This window comes from Aythya marila, assembly GCF_965140915.1.
Source record: "Aythya marila genome assembly, chromosome: 5".
Taxonomy (NCBI): Eukaryota; Metazoa; Chordata; class Aves; order Anseriformes; family Anatidae; genus Aythya; species Aythya marila.
Genome location: NC_139046.1, coordinates 7,346,092 through 7,363,430, shown reverse-complemented (window position 1 = coordinate 7,363,430; position 17,339 = coordinate 7,346,092). Strand labels below are relative to the sequence as shown.

The window sequence follows — 17,339 nt, the reverse complement described above, 5'->3', positions numbered from 1 at the left end:
AAAGGCAGTATAACATTTATTACTTTTATATCAATATTTAGAAAATGCAACTGTAGAATGTTACAAATTAATTTCTAGCTGATATCTCAAATTGTATTCTGAGTTATAACCCACCTGACCAAGAGCTGGAGTAATGTTTGAAGTCTGTGTAGTTCATTGCCAATTTTTTTGGTTAAGGACAACCACTGCTCTTCCAGCTTCCGAATCTGACTTGTGATTTCTGGACAGCTTACTGCAGTCAGCAATTTCTTCCCTTCTTTCACCATCTGGTATAGCCGGGCATGCTTTCCATCAACACTGCTTTTGATTTGCTATCAGAATATGGGAAGTTTGCAAAATAATAACATTTTAAAAATCAAAAACATGGCTAGCAAAATACATACCATTTGTTCTAACACCTTAATCTCACATTTCCTCTGCCAAGTATTTCGTTTTCCATTATGAAGCAATCTGTACTTCAGTACATGTAAAAGGGATATGGTTTATTTTTTCCAGTTTCCTCTTGATAGATCAGAAGAGATCTCAACATAATTTTATACATTAATCAAAACAATTGATATGATTTTCTGGGCCTTTTTGACACACGTAAACTTCAAGCTATGGATGAACCATATCTATCAGACCTGGCTGCATTGTCTGTACATATAATTGTCCCCAGCAGAAAATTATCACCCTCCTGTTCTTAGTAGGGCTTCTGTCTCTATCCTATTTTTAAAACGTTGCCAAAGTTTTGAAAGAAGCTGTTGGGGTAATTACTGAATAATGGTGGTAGGGAGAAATGAAGAGTGAACAGTGAAGACATTAAGTCAAAGTCATAAGAGTGGCTTGGATTGCTCAGAGAGCTGAATAAAAACAAAGCATCATTTTACCATTACTACACTTCACTGAAAATTCAAAATAAGAAGAGGGAGAAAAAAAAAAAAAAAAAAAGAAACAGGAAGTAGATCAGCCCTAGGGAGAAGGCAGAAAGGAGCAATTGTATGATATGCAAGTTTCTCAAATCTCTCCAGACAGAAGTGGTTATACAATATTTAGTATTAATAGGGATAATTGTCTCACAGGAATTAAACCCCAGAGAATTTTATTCTGCTCTGTCCTTGAAACTGCAAAGCTCCACGGCTGGGAGTCATCCCAAAAGAATCTTCTAAAGCCTTACTACTTTGTTTCTGATGTCATTAAAGTAAAATAAAGGCTTAAGAGTGAACGGCTAGTTAAGAACTTACGAAACAAAGGAAAGCAAACAACTTTACAATGAATGGCTATGCAAATATTATATGTCTCCCATCTCACTGTGACAGGCATCTAAAGCACCCGAGGGCCACTGTGATTATTATCTACTGCTGGTTTATTTCAAAAGATAAACTGTAGCTCAGAATTCTCTGGGAACATCCAGTAATTTCTTTTATGCAGTCAACTACATTAAATCACAGTAGTTCTTTTTGTCTTTAGAGTCTATGAATCTAAATATCAAACTGGACTTATTATAGACACAGAGACTCACTAATTCCAAAATTTCCAATAGAGTAGGTCCTCTGAAGACAAAAAAGGTCAAATCTCTGAGGAATGCAAATCACTCTGAGGATACACCACTTTATCGAATATTTTTTCTTCTTAATTTTATAAAACAACCATAAAGATTGTTTTTATATTTTATATATTTTAAAGATAGATAAAATGTTTCAAACTGGACTTGATATTCTAAATAAAGGTATAGATCTGCCATCAGAGCTGCAACTGGGAACAAGCCAGTAGCCTATTTGCCATTCTCTACAAAAGGAATTTATTCTCTTTGGTCAGAGGGAAATCGGGACGTTTCATTTTGAATAGTCAGAATTTTAGAAGGAGCTGTTAAAACCAGTAGGCCTTCTATTGCAACCAGGTGTACAAATATTTGAAGGCACTGGCTTGATTCTCCTCTTCCACAGGTTTTACATCATGGCAAGAAGATCATTCCTGAATTACAGAGAAGTGGCTCCGTGTTCATCCCAAAGTCCTTGTGACTCATGTAGCCTGTGTGCCATTTTTTCATGCTGCTCTGCCTTTACGGACCATTCCCAAGTATTTGCGTTTAAGACCAAGTTCTAAAGCAGCTATAGTCATTACTCCTACTTAGGTGAACTTGTAGACCATGGCTGAAATTAGCTGCCCAATCCCTCATTACTTTTAAAAAGAACATGGAAATTTTCAGCATGCATCCACACACAGACATGGACACAAAGGAAACAGTGCCCTGCAAACTGGCATCTCCTCATATTCCAATTAATCTTTCTTTCTAGCCCTACAGATCCACAAAGATAAACAGTCAGAGAGGCGGACACATCAATACCTGGAGAAGTGCAATCCTTTCCATTAATCTTTCTTCTGTTTCTTCAACCAAATTAACAGATGGCAACGTAGAGTTAACTGCCTCTAACTCCTTACTGAAAGCTAGGCATTCATCATCAAATTCTGTCCATTCCTAAAAAATACATTGCGTCATTAATATAACACATATCTATCTGTGCATTTTTGCTACGTCAGACTGAGACTTTAATGCTTATTCTAGCATCAGTAGCTCTTGTTTCAACGAAACAGAACACGTAAACAGGTAAGTCATATGGAAATATTAAAGTGAGATATGATTTTATCACAGATGAAATAATTCACTGAATAACTTCAAGATTTCTAATTTTAAAGAGGTACACTTAATTTTTTGTTCTTTAGTGGTGTTTTTAAATCATTTTTCAGATTTTATTTTAAAGCAGTACTAGTATTTTTATGTCCTAAAAGGTTCTACTGTCAGCCCAGGCACTCTAAAACTACAACAAGTCATAAAGTCCCACCCACATCAGAGTAATGGATTGAAATGTCCTCTTCCAGAGTTTTTTTCAAAGAAATTGACAGTTTACTGAAACACACAGAACAAGTTGCCATTCAATGGAGATGTAAAAGAAGAACTACTTCCACCCAAAGAATCACAGATACAGAAAGGCTTCCCCTATATGCAACCTGTCTCCTCCTTCCCTTCAGCTTTTACCCTGGGTTTCTTTGGTTCATTACCTTTAACAGGCTCTCTAAGTGTATACCATACTGACTGGCCTTCTGCTCCAACAATCTGACTTCATCCACCAGCTCTCTCCAGAATTTTTCTCTCTTCTGTAGGATGGAGGGAGACACTTTCTCGGAAAATGCTTGCATGAAAGCCATGTGGGTCATGAGGTTGTGGAAAAAGTCCTGAAAAAAAAAAAGACGACAAACAACAGTTAAAGCCGGCTCTTTAAGAGAAATCATGCAGGAGTATGGAGAAGGTAGAGGAGACTCACTGAGAAGAGCAGCCAGCTTCAGGACCTCTCAAAGCTGGGAACAGGAACCCTCTACTCAAACTCTACATCGACCCAAGATGGGCAGTTACTGATGATTTTACAGTCAGTCAATAACCATTGATGAGTTACATACACTACTTTCATTTATACATTTATAAAAAATAAAATAATCTACATTTATACCTTCAGTTCATATAAGATACAGAGGTGTTGGAGGAAGATGATGGAAAGAAGTTTTAACTATACGTAAGTTGAATTTAATGTGAGGTAATTATCATCATCCTCAGATAGCCATTATTCAGACTGTTTCACTTAGATGGGAGATGACTCCAAGCATCAAGGGTTTGATCAGAAGTAGTAGGTAGGGCACATAAGTATTTTGGGATAACTGTGAGGTAACAGTTTGATTTAGTTATGGCTCAGCTGAGCCCCTAGGAAAGGGATGAATCTCAGTAAGATACTTTCTCTCAGAAAAAAAACACAAACCTTTGAGTATGCAAGATCATACTCTTCAACCAAGGCCTTAACTAAGAACTAATACCTCGTACAAGAATTTCACTTAAGGACTGTAACCCTGTGAGCATCCTGGTAAGTCTTTATAACTAGGGCAGGAAAAATTACTCTTGCTGTTTTCTTTTATTTTTGTAAATCAATGTGTGTAAATTTGGAGTGCAAATACATTCTATATTTGATTTCCTTTGTAAATAAATTCTTAACATTTTACTCTGCTAAGGGCAATTTCTGACTAAATGACAAAACATCATTCCTATGACTCCAGAGTAGTGATTTGCAGTGCTTGGCATCCTGAAGCAATTCTTTATGGAGCTAGAGCTACATGAAGTAGTTAAATCAAGACACTGACATGACAGACATGTCTTCCTGTGATTAGTATTGGCCAGGGCTTCTTGCCAAGCAGCAGAACAGTGAGGATGCAGGTGCATTCTCAGGATATTCCATCAAACATGTAGCAGCTAGGTAGAGGAGACACCAGACTTCCAAGGGGAGGATCTAAACTATCCTCCCCTAAAAAAAGAGCTGTTACAGCTAAGTTTCCTCCATCAGATCATGAGGGCACAGAATGCAAAGAATGCAAAGCCTCAACTTTCAGTTGCTAGACTGCAACTTCAGCAATCTCATTACCAAAAGTCAGAAGGACATGCATTTTCATCATATATCAATATGTTCTGAGGTAAGCCACAACAGTAGTATTAAATACACTGGCACAACTGATACCCCCATCTTAATTTATTATGAAAATTAGTTGTAATAAACTGTCCTTCTTAGAGAGATCCAATTTTGGTTAACTGAAAGCTTTTCATCATTTTCTGCAGGTACTCAGGTCCCTCTCTTAAGAGTTATTCTTCTCCATGACAGTTGTGAGCAACCAGTTAGAGAAAATAATGCTCCTGATATGCTGATCTGAGCAGTACTGTGATTAGCATCCCATACCTTGTGATTTTCCAGGTGAGATTGTAGAGCAGCCCTGCTTTTTGTTAGCTGCTTTGCATCTTGTGCAACCTTCTCTTGTCCAATAGCAACTAACTCTGCAAACCCACGAAGTAAGTCCTCATACTGGTTCTCACTGATGGAAGGGGAATTCAGCTCCACATACTTTGCTTTCAGAATCCTCCACATGTCATCCAAAACATCCTACGACATGAACATAATTTAGTTAGGACAGAAATGAATCTTACAAACCAAACCACTCATTCCCAGAATGCAAAATAACTATCATTTTTTTGATGCTAAAAATACCTTGCACAGAAAGATCAAACCTTGCTGAATAAGTGGAAACCATACTGTGTTTTTACCTCTAATTTATAAACTTCCTGGATTAAGGTGATAGGTAACTGAAATCTTTCCCCATAGCCTCTCAGTTTTGCTACTTGGTTCTCAAAGTTTTGCAGCTCCAAAGCACAGATATCGGTTTTCTGAAATTAAAGACAACATGAGGTATTAGAAAGAGTTCTGTTCTAGACTTTACATAATCACTAGCTGTGCAGCAGATCCAGGGGCTGGATCTCTGCTGTATGACCACTTCATAAATTGACAATGACATACCGTAATCTAACAAGTTTATGAGCTAAATAGACAAGACTGTTCATGACACAGCTCATTGGGTTTACATGACGCAAGCAGGAAGAGAATTCAGGTCTTGTGTCTCAGTACAACATTCAACATGCATTACAGCAGCTATTAAAAGGAATAATGGCCTCAGAAAATACTATTTTTTGCATGAATTGGAGAGATTCAGTAAGAGATGGACTGGCACAAGTTCTCTCTGAATGAAGGGAAGTTACGTACTGATGGCATTCCTTTTACAAGAGTGGTTGTTTCACAGGATATACCTAAAGCAACAGCTCCTACGTGGGGCTTCAGAAGTTCTGGGCATAGCTTTCAGCCTGGCAGAAAATCGTGTCTGTAAACATGGTTATGAGCCTGTAACAAAAATGTTTTGGGAACCCCTCTTTGCTCCGCCAGCAAGGAAATAGATGGCTCATGACCATTCTGAGAAGGATATGCGGTCTGCTCATTTTAAATTCTCTGCTAATCCCTAAAAATTTTGCACAAAACCTTAACTGGTCAAATGCTACACTAAGATAAAGTGCTCGTAACTGCTGAATGAGTGGATATAAATATTGCAGTCCTATTCCCATGATGAAAAGCTATATAGTTTTGCAAATAAAAAGGTATAACATGTTAAATGCTGCATTTTAAGTAACTTTTTCTCTTCCCTGCTATAGTGTGGGGTTTATTTGCTCTGAGAGGTTGTGGAGAGACTGGTTCCTCCACTCCAGCTGCTAAAAGGATTGGAATTAGGTCTAGCTATGGACTGGGATGTAGTAAGAAGAAAGGGGTATCAAATACTGAACTCTCTCTTTTCCCCATTCTTGAAACCTAAGTGAGACTCAAACTTTAGAAAATATGAAACTTAACAAATTGTAGAAATCTGGAAACATTAGCTAATAAGTTTTTCTTTTCCTTTGAATGAAATTACCTGAAGCTGCTCAGAAACATTATGGCCACATATTGCATTCAAACATTGTTGTAGAGTAGCTTTTTTCTCAGTTAACTGATCATAGAGTAGTCTGACTTCATTCTGCAAAAGAAACATCAGAAGTATATCACACATCAGGAGTATAGTAATGAATAGACAAAATTACACAGCAAACAAAATGGCTACCTCTTATGGCAAAAGCGATTTTGCTCTTTAAAAAACAAACCAAAAAAATACACATTAAGGTCTCAAAGCTGTAATTTGGAGAGGGAAATTCTCTGGTCTGTGAAGTATAAGAAAGGAGATTACTCTGTCACAATGATCCTCTGTGACTGTAAAGATCTGTGAAACTAACAGAGAAACAAATTCTTCTCTTCTGAAAATGAGAAAATAAGCCCATTACTGCCAACTGATGGAACTCAATGGATTCTACATCACAAGACCAGCCCTGCTCCTGTTTGGAGACAACATCTCAGTGCTCTTCAAAGGACTTATTTTATTATTCAACAGCACAGAGCTGGCCTGACTTGCAGATGATGAGCACACTGGAGTTCTGATGAACAGTGGAAACTGTATTTCAAAGACTAGGTTATTCTTCCCTTTCTTCAGAAAGAATACTTGATCTGACTATTTTTCAGCAATAGCTAGAAGATTTAGTCTATCACAAGAATCTATAGAAAACTTTTTCATTATCTGCTTTCCTGAAGAACAACAACAGAAATGCAACTTTACAAAACCATGGCTACTGTTACTGTGGCACAAAATCTCAAGGAACAGTAAATACCAAGGGTTAAATCAACCTCCAATGCACAGCCATAAGCAGCTCAGTGCCAGACATTACACCAAAAGGGAAGAAGCCTGTCCCTCATAACAAATATTCTGTGAACAACAAACAGAGTTTATGGCACCATACTAACTCTGATCAGTCCTGAGTCCACAAAGTAGCACAAAGAATATACAAACCCCTCCCTGGCCTAATTCTTTCCCACAGAAACTTGCTTTAGCCTGTACATTAGCATACATAGGAACCCAAGTTACTTCTACCTTCTCTGCATGCAAATTTTCTACTATGAACAAGGCCTCCAAGGCAGTCAGCACTGTAAACAGCAAAATGAATTTGCTTCTCAAGAGACCAAGACAAGTTTGTTTAGTACCAAAAAAAAAAAAAAAAAAAGAAAGAGCATTATAGATGGCTCATTTGTAACTCAAATGCATTAACACTGACACGTCTAACAGGTGCTGTGAAACAAGATGTGCATTTGGCAGTGGAGTACCTGATAATTGCTATTGTGATCCAGCCCAGCTTTCATTGAATTGCTCCTTGAAGCAGTGGCAGCTTGAGTTTGTTCCAGCCGCGCCTGCAAGTTGCTAAAGCACTCACAGAACACATCTGTACTCCCACCAGCGCAGGTAATAGACTTTAAAAGATCGTCCTTTTTATCACTCAAATCAGTGTGAAGTTTTTGCAGCTCGATAGAAAGAGTCTAAAGGGTTGGAATAAAGATAACATGAGTGAAAATGGTCTCTGTCCAAGGAGTCTTGTCTGTAAAATGCATTGGGACTCAAGCTGCTAATTGTTGTTAAAAGGCAACAGGCCCAAATCTGTGCACCAAAGAGCCCAGTTGTGTCAGTCCTGAGTAATACCAGTAAAACAGAGAGGAAACATCAGGCCATATATATATATATTGTAACAGAAATCCACTGGGGTTCTTCCTTGCCCAGATGCTCTAGGGAAGTTACCTCATAAAGAACCTGCTGCACAGCTGCCTCTTCAGTGGAGAGGACTGAGGTGTTTAACATCTCCTCCATATTATTCAAACACCGGCTGATCGCCAGAAGCAGCTCAAACAATTTCCTGTCCAAATTGGAAGAGACTTCCTCTGCCACATTATCCTGTGTAAAGGCAAGTCAGAAGTTTTCAGTGCTTTCACTCAAGGCCAACCTAAGATTTGTTCACTTGTATAAAGTTATAGGTTTAGTCAGCTAATAATAATAAAATGGAATTCATGAAATACTGAGGGACAGTCTTGAATGAGACAGTTGCATGCATGCAATACTCAGAGCTGCCAAGGCCAAAGCTGAGAGTGACCCTCTGTGTATCAGGAGTGGTTACAGTTTTACAGAACTCTGATCTCAGGAACAGGCACAACACAATCTGCATTGTCAGTTCCAATACTGCAGATTTACTGAAATCAATTCATGGGGTCCTCACTTAACACAGTTTGAGGAATAATCATTACCCAAACTAGCATGTCTTTGAGTTCAGGTAGCAGAAGTATCATAGTTGAAACTTGAAATGTTTCCTCTCAAAATGCTACTCTGATTGCACTTAATACCCCATAATTGATGCAAAAGTTATACTATTATATACTACTATGCCCCATTTGCAATGATGCTTGTCTTTATTTCTCAGTGTCTTGTGTCTAGAACCCCTGTGTTTTTTGCAATACTAGAACATGCCATGATTACCTGTGCATGCACCACATTTGCTTCTTGGCTTAGATCTCCCAGCTGGACAGTGTAAGTTTTCAGTTCTTCAACAGTTGGGGTTCCTGCACTAGCAAACATGCCTCGGGGCAGCATGTTCAGTTTCGTTGTAATCTAACAGTGGGAAAAAGAACAATGCAATTAGGTGAACGTCTCATTGTTTTGACCAAAATGTTCTCACTTGCAAGAACTGGGACGTAATGCACATCCACAAAAATCAGCTGGGAGCTTGCTGGCTAACTCTCCTAGTTCCCTTGAAAGAATCAAGCAGATAACATCAGGTCTGAATGTTAACTACAACAATTCACCTACATGCTCCCACACTATACCTAATAGTCACAGCTCCAGAGTCATTATCTACCTCAAAGTAAAATTAAAAGACAACAATGAAAACAGTATGCATTAACAATTTCCTCTGGAGAGCACTTGCACAGATTTCAATTATCTGATGAAGAAAGGACATGATATGACGATGCAGGAAGATACCCTGATTGCTATCTTCAACACAACCAACAGCCTGCAAAAAGAGTGTTAAGAGTGTTTTACTGAAGTTAAACAGACCTGAGGTTCTACAAGCTGGTAGAGAGGAGATTTCATCTTTGATGACAGCTCTTGTTGTAAATATTGCCATTTATTACCCGTTTGGTCCTTTGGAGATAAGGTGGGATCAGCCTGCTTGCTTTTTAGATCAGATTCTCCATTGCTGCATTCAGAAAACATTATTAGAATGGCAAATACTGAAGTAGAATAAACAAAACTAGATTTGTAAGACTTCTTGTATAAAAGTAGTTTCTATTGCATATGCCCCCAAAACAGAGTGCAGCCAAGTGCGTGGCTGAGAACAGAGATACCCAGCTTGCCTCTGGTTGGGAATGCTTCAGTTTAAGTTCTGCCTGATACCAAGACTGACTGAACACTAAAGTCAGCCCAATATCAAGGAGGTTGTCACATAAATGAGACTCCATTTCTCTAGACTGGTGATTGCAGAAATCTCCCGGATACTGCATTTTTTTTTTATCTAAAGGCAAATGTCCCTTCAAAGAACCAAAGGTGCCCCACTGAAAAGTCTCAGCTGGTTCGGACAGTTTTACATAACTGAATTTGGGGAGTGATTTTGTTATTTTGTACCTTGGTTCTAATTTCTGAGTCACGCTGTCCTCAAACTGTAGCTGCATTTTTTCCACACATGATTCAATGAAGTCAATAAGGCTTTTCTGCTCAGCTGCTTTTACTTTCAGATCCTGTGAACAGAGAACAGAATGAACAGTAAAATCAATTGTGTGCACTGTATTACCCTGAAATGATGATTGTGCTTTTCCAATCACATTTTACATGAATTCATTTAGCAAAGAAAATAAGAATATGTCTATCAGAATAGCAAGCAGGTTATGTGTAAATGTGATGTTACCAAACAAACAGTTTTCTAAAAATGTGTATTTTTACAGAATATATTACAGCCTGAGATGAAGTTTCAGAACCAAAACCCCTCAGTCAGAAACAAATTATGCAAGGGTACCATCCAGCTTTTTAACATTAACAGACATTTTGGACAAAAAAAAATCTGTGATTTCAGGGATTGGGGGCCTTTCTCTGTTCTCACAAACTCTCTCCTAATACTAGAGGAGAGGGGTGTCTGTGACCTGCCCTTGAAAGATTTGATCCTACATTGCCAATTGAAGCAAGTAATATATGTAACTTTCCCCTAAAGCCACAGCAGATGTAGAGCAGCCTAACTATTGGCCAGACAGAATTACCTGTGGGTACTGGAAACCATTGTGCTGGAGGAACGGCTGTTCAGCAAGGGCAAGCTGGGGCACGCTGGAACCATTTGAGTGCAGGACCTTGATGGACTCTGGATCAATCCTCTCCCTGTTTTGAATCTGTAAAGAGAGACCCATTCTGGGAAGGCTTCCAGACTTGAGAGAGCAGAACCCGCAGGTGCAGTCTGGAGGAGTGGCCTGGACCACTTGTACACAGAATCTGCAGTGCAAATACGGTTGCTACTCTTGCAAAACATTCTGTACAGTTCCATTTATTGAAAGTTTGCTATGTTCTAACCTGCTGCAGAAATCCTAATATTTCCCTTCCTGATGGTTACAAGGCTTTGTTTTGTTTCTCCTGTTGGCAGATTAATTGATGCTAACTCTCCATTCTTATTGTATAACCAAATTATAGGGATGTGCAATTCATGCACCTCAGTTTTCTACCTGTCTGTGTTCATGGAGATATTTCAACACGAGCCTTTACCGGTGCTAACTCACTCATGGGCCCTGTCAGCTCCCTTTTAGATTGTTCTCTTCCAGCACTCCACAAGAGTGTGCAAATTAGCTCTAGAGCTGGGATTTACTGTCTCATTCATTACGAAACTCAGCAAAGAGGTCAAGCACAGAAGGGGTTCACAGGAAAACCTGTTTTGCCACCATTGCAGGAATCCTGTCCAGATCTATCTGGGGGACTATGGCACTGGAAAGCTGGCTGAGTTGCTGCCTGTGCCACTTACTTGTTCTTCAAAGAGTTAGTTACTACTTTAAGGCCTCAGCTGTGATACTGTTACAAACAAACATCATGGCATTTCAAAGGCATTACAAAAAAATAAAGAACAAAAAAACTACAAACTTTTTATCCTTTTCCTATGTTCCTCACAAAATCTCAACCAACTGAGCACTTAAAGAAGAAAAGACATTGCTCAAAGACTCACTACAAATCCTACTACCTACTGCAAACTACAAATAATTATACAGCAGTGCAAACTGGAATAATAGCAAGTCTGACATTTCTGATTGACTCTTCTCCTTTCCTTGCTTCATGTGGTGAGCTCTAACTCTTCTTCTGTTACTACAGCACATTAAAGCACCATGACTCTTATTCTTGCTCTGCATAGCATTCATCTGCTTTACCTGCTCTTCATTGTATTTGTCTTGAAGCATCATCTGGACCTTTTCCAAATTGCACTTCACTTCCTTCAGCTTCAGAGAAAGAGCCTCCGTCTCTTGTTGGTGACCTGCACTGTTTCCACAATCTTCCAGTAAAGAAAGGACCTTTTGTTCAATCTCTGATAACATCACCTAGAAGAGACAGGAGTCAATTATTCATTCTTAAAAGTACAACACTCCTTTCCTGATAATGTTCTGAAATCAGTGCTTACATTTACCCTGTCTGAAATGAATAGAAGCGTACAGGTAGAAATAGAAAAAGCTGCGCCCTCCCTATTTTTTTTCTATATGGTCTCTTTTTATTTTGAACAATTAAGTACATTTTATACAATGTTAAAGACAAAACTGTTTCAAACAACAGCCTCTGCTGGAAGTTATACCATCTCAGACACTAAGGAATCAAAGAGGAAAGCAGAAATGACAGACTACATTTGGATGAACCTAGACAACACACCCAAATGGTGAAGGAGATAGTGCACAGACTGATCACATCACCCTTTGTAAAAGTCAAGTTGCATGGCTGTGAGTCTAAGGCACAACTAAAACTATGCAAAACTATGATAAATGAGGAAGAAATCCTTGAGCTATTGTTCACAGTGGGGTCACAGTTTTAATTTAGTCTAATCCCATCAACCAGAAGCAAGGCGGCAGTTCTCAAATTATGAGGTAATGTTACCACTGTATGGAAGTGTAGCCTTGCAAAGGAGAATGTTACCTGTTCTAAAAACAATTTTGGCTATTGACAGAAGGTTCACAGGTCATTAGCATGGATGGAAAAAAATTCTCACTAATCTTGCTTTGATGGTTTAAGGAGTTAATTCTACTTTTCTATCCCCCTTTAGGGAGCTTGTTGCCTCCACAACAGAATGTAGTGGGTTTATGTGGCAAGGTTTTGGTAGCAGGGGGCTGCAGGGGTGGCCTCTGTGAGAAGAATCCAGAAGCTGCCCCAAGTTAGATATGCAGTTTCAGCCAGCTCCAAAAAGGACCTGCTGCTGCTCAGACCTAGCCAATAAACAATGTTTGCACCTTTGTGAGAGCAGATTTCAGAAAGGGAAAAAAACTGCTGTGCCACAGCAGCTGGGAGAACAAGGAGTGAGACCCAGCCCTGCAGCCCCCAAGGTCAGTGCAGCAGGAGGGCAGGAGGTGCTGCAGGCACACAGCAGCAGTTCCCCTGAGGCCTGTGGAGAGGCCCCTGGTGGAGCAGGCTGTCCCCCTGCACCCATGGGTCCCACATGGAGGGACCCCGTGTGCAGCAGGGGCAGAGAGGGACTGTGAAGGAGCAGCAGAGACGAAGCATCAGGGACTGACCGCAGCCCCCATTCCCCTGTTCCCCTGTGCCACTAGGGGGGAGAAGGTAGAAAAGGGTAGATGGGGAGAAGGTGTCTTTAGTACTTTTTAGTTTCTCACTGCTGTAGCTTGTTAATGTAATTTATTGCCTATTACTAAACTCCCTATGCTAAGTCTGTTTTACCCATGAAATTAGCTGGTGATTGATCTCCCCCTATCCTTATCTCAACCCTTGAGCCCTTTGCTTCATGTTTTCTCCCCCTTCCCCTTTGAGGAGTGAGAGAGCAGCTATGGTGGAGCTCAGCTGCCCAGCTGGGTAAAACCACCACACAGAATGAACAAAATGTGACGTCCATGTCTCAGCTGTATGAATTGATAACCTGTTAACTTAGTTTAAGACTACAAGTACTTCTGCGACCATTTTATCTGAAATGCCACTGGGCTTTCAATGAAGCAACTAAAAGGAGGGACAAGAATTCCCTACTGCCAAACCAAGCTGAGGACAGTAGTCACCAGCACAGCAGGGACACAGTGGGTACTTCTTTACCTACTTCAACATGATTTGTTACAGCTTCCCAGACAATATCTCAAGACACTCCATGCTTTAAGATTTAGCCTGTTTCCAAGGCTGATACTAATACACATCCCAAATGCCATAGCCAGCAGACAAACAATGTGCAGAGAAGACAACTTTTTCCTTAGAATTTATCACCATGCATTTTGGATCTGATGTCATACAAATCCTCAGATAGGCTGTGCCAGAGGATTAGGACAAATCGAGCAGGCTCTTGCGAGATAATCATAGAACGTAGGTTGGAAAAAAACATCAAGATTAAGTCTAACTCTCAACCTGACCTACTGTGCCCCATCAACAAATTGTGTAGCTTAGTGCCATGTCCACACATCTCTTAAATTATGGGGACTCCACCACTTTCCCGAGCTGCCCATTCCAATGTTTGACTACCTACTTTGTGAAGAAATTCTTTGTAACATCTAATCTAAATTACCAAAACATAGTAACATTATCATGTGTCATCCAGGCCACTGTAAAAAGTTGGGATCTGGCTGTTGATTCACCCTGCTGTGAATCAGATTGAATCTCTGCATTACGTTAAACTCATGTTTTGAAGGTTGAATGAGGAGACAGGTACTGGGACTCAACTGCACCAAATTAACTGATTTACACCATATGTTTATATCTACAGATTGCTCCTCTTTTGTGCAATGGGCATTTTTCTCTGTAGATCTTGACTAGGTTGGAAAAACATTTTTCCTCCTTTCTGCCCCTACAAGTTCACAGCCAAACTGTTAAAACCCAGTAGGAATTCAGCAGGGCCTACCATTGCCTGAGGCATGCTTGTTTTTACTGGTTGCAACTGCCATATCAAAACCTACACTGACATGAACCTTGAACGGGATCAAGATACAGCCAGCTACTTAGTGTACTCAGCATCCTAATTCCCAGAGTTCAGCAGCCAAGCACCTGGCTGCCTAAACCCAGAGGCATTTCTTGGCATGGACTCATTCCCCATTAAAACAAACAAACAAAAATACATCTGAACACATCTTCTAGTAATTTAAAATTTGGTACAGGCTCCTTTTCAGAGAGTGTATCTGGTTGCTTTAGGCAGGCTCAGTTCTTGAAGCAGATAAGTATATCATCCTGGCACCAGAGGGAAATCCAAATTGGCGTGCACAATTTCTTTTAATCTGCATGCCAGAGAAAAATAGCTGTGCCAGGACTCCCACCCACTCCAGCCCCTCATGCCAGCTCTGTTTTGCTCCATCCATTTCTACCAACAGGTAACTCCACGCCTTTCCTTCTGTGGCTACCTGGGGCAAGAGGCTGTCATAGACCAGGGGCACTTCCACATACCTGTTGTACTTCCACATACCACTGCCATACAGAGTAGGCAAGGGAAAAATCTCTACCTTTCCCCCTACACTGGTAGCTTTGGGGGCCTAAAGTGTAAAATAAGAACTTAACAGTTCAGAAGTTATTTTACATTGGTCTTTAAATCATTCGAAAAAAAATCAAAAGTGAAAATGTTGAAACAAAACAAAACCCTTTATTCTAGCCGATTAATCATGATGGAGGCCAATGAAAACATGACTTTTGATCAAAGATTTAAACTGTTCTGAGTCATCTTTCCAAAAATAAACTAAATAAAAACAAAGCTTTAAAAACACTCGGAGCTCTACCTACATGCCCAAGATACATAAAGATCCCACTGTGTACAACCCTAAAAACAGGTATTTAAACTAAGCTGTTGGAAAGCTGCACTTGAAACTGAAGCCAAGCAGTTACCTATCTTGTGCACAGTGTAATGAAGCCGATTAAGCAGGGAAGGAAAAGCAAACTGTAGCTTTTCTGCATTCACAAATCCCGGGGAAGGGTGACTCATTTGGATGGCAGCAGCAAACTGACGGCTCGGTCTTACCTGGCAATCACCAAGCTGCAGTTCCACCATCTGCTGCATTTTGGGGGTTTGGGGGTCTGACCCCAGGGACACCTTAGTTTTGTCTAGCCATTGTTCCAGCTCGGCAACCTGGGCCTGGCACACCTGGAGGATTGTTTCCGGCTCAGGCCTACCGCCATCCACCTCTTCCTCCGAGTATCCTGTTTTCCCTGGAGAGCACTGGGTGGCGTTGAGGACAGGAGGCGTGTCAGTCTGAAGCAAAGCACAAGAAAAAACACAGTTATCTATCTATTTCTTCCTTTTTTTCCCCTTCCCTTACCAGTGAGAAATGTTTAACTTTCACATTCACAAAGCTCAGAACCAACTCTGTTACCGTCTTCCCAGTATTAAAAAAAAAAAAAAAAAAAAGATAAAAGAAGGAAAGAAAGGGAAACTGGCAGCCAGGTGATCCTGGGACCTGGTGCAACAGGTTTCCAGGCAGCGATTTGCATTTGCCCAGGTATACCTGGGCGCACAGGAAGCGAGATGACTCACCATTAACCAGTTCTCCCCTGAGGAGAGATGTTTTTCTGAGGGAGTAAGATGTAAAAGTGCTGCAGTTTACAGCTGCAAAGCATGCAGTTGTGCAACACTTAGAAGTCACTTGTACGTATTTGGTTCCAACAGTCGAATGAATGTGCTTTATTTGGGCTCTAGGTCACACCGAAAAAGAAATCTGTATTTTAAGTATATGTTGTGTAATTCTGTCTTCTGATTTGCACTCCTTTAAGAAGCAGAACTGTACGCTCCCATAATAAGAAGTCTAAAGTGCTTGCAGATATCAGCAGTTGCTTAGAAGGTTATACAGGTCTGTATATACCTCAACACATGCAAGTACTTAATAAGTCAGTGGAGAACAGCGCCTCTACTACAAAACCTGTAACACTCCCAAGGCTCTAGAGCATACACACAAGCAAATGAGATGGCCGGTAGTAGTGCACAACCTTCATGTTAAAATGAGATTTGACAGAAAATAAGAGAGCCAACATGAATGTTTCGGCTATCAGTGCCCTACTTTAATAATTACTTTTCTTATTTATCTCCCATATATCTTGTGACAGTGCCATTAAGCATAGTAAATCTGAGTGCACAGATCATGGAAACGGCCTAGGTATGTCTGTTGAGGAATATGTGCTTGAAGGTATAAAAAGAAGTACCAGTTTACTTCAACCTCCATCTGAAATTTCTGACTAGTTCTAAGCCTGTTTATTTTAGATCGTAAATATTTTGCCAGTTAGGGCAGAATATTTTGTTTGTTTTATTTCAACGAGACATGCAAAACATGTTGGTTCACTAAAGTAAATGTGTTTTGATAATGCCAAAAAATAATCAAACTTTAAACTTTTGTGATACTGTGCATGACATACACACGTACATAAGCATTTAGTTTTCACTTAGGTGTGCTCTGCCCCTCCCCAGGCAGACACTGTTACTGCAGTAAACTTTATTCCCTTCCTTTACAAAAATAGAGACTCAGATATACAGTCAAATCAGTTGAATAAAAAATCAGGTGTAACTATGTTCAGCTTCATGCACACATCATATGTTCATGTTCCAAGAGTGAGACCACAGAGGACATGCAGTGGACAGTCACCAAAGCTCAGCTGACGCACAGTAATTCAAACATGTTTCTGAATCCTAGATTATGTTTTAGGCTGCTCTAACTGAATTTGCATAGGAGGGACAACATGCCAGGAGGGGGGAAATGGTATTGTTTAGCAATCACTAGGATAGTGGGAATTATTTAATTTTAGTGTGCACTTAAGCTCTAAACAGAGAACAGAAATATAACCGTCTCCATATATCTCTACACTTAACCACATCTCTAGGGAAAACAAATGAATTTAGTATTTATAAAAGTAAATGTCTTCCT

General features: G+C 39.9%; 1 protein-coding gene across 6 annotated transcripts in view; it reads right to left on the bottom strand.

Moving 5' to 3' along the window:
- The window catches only part of SYNE2 (spectrin repeat containing nuclear envelope protein 2), a 186,354-nt gene that overhangs the window by 60,783 nt on the left and 108,232 nt on the right, over window positions 1–17,339 (bottom strand). For all 6 annotated transcript variants that reach the window (XM_082762021.1, XM_082762025.1, XM_082762024.1 and 3 more), the window contains exons 68-81: window positions 15,449–15,679; window positions 11,685–11,852; window positions 10,542–10,667; window positions 9,916–10,028; window positions 9,349–9,490; window positions 8,770–8,901; window positions 8,041–8,193; window positions 7,575–7,784; window positions 6,301–6,402; window positions 5,114–5,233; window positions 4,752–4,952; window positions 3,040–3,213; window positions 2,327–2,458; window positions 115–311 (exon numbers count right to left, since the gene is read on the bottom strand). In XM_082762021.1, coding sequence (XP_082618147.1) covers window positions 115–311; window positions 2,327–2,458; window positions 3,040–3,213; window positions 4,752–4,952; window positions 5,114–5,233; window positions 6,301–6,402; window positions 7,575–7,784; window positions 8,041–8,193; window positions 8,770–8,901; window positions 9,349–9,490; window positions 9,916–10,028; window positions 10,542–10,667; window positions 11,685–11,852; window positions 15,449–15,679 — 2,201 coding nt within the window. The remainder of the gene's footprint in view (window positions 1–114; window positions 312–2,326; window positions 2,459–3,039; window positions 3,214–4,751; window positions 4,953–5,113; window positions 5,234–6,300; window positions 6,403–7,574; window positions 7,785–8,040; window positions 8,194–8,769; window positions 8,902–9,348; window positions 9,491–9,915; window positions 10,029–10,541; window positions 10,668–11,684; window positions 11,853–15,448; window positions 15,680–17,339) is intronic.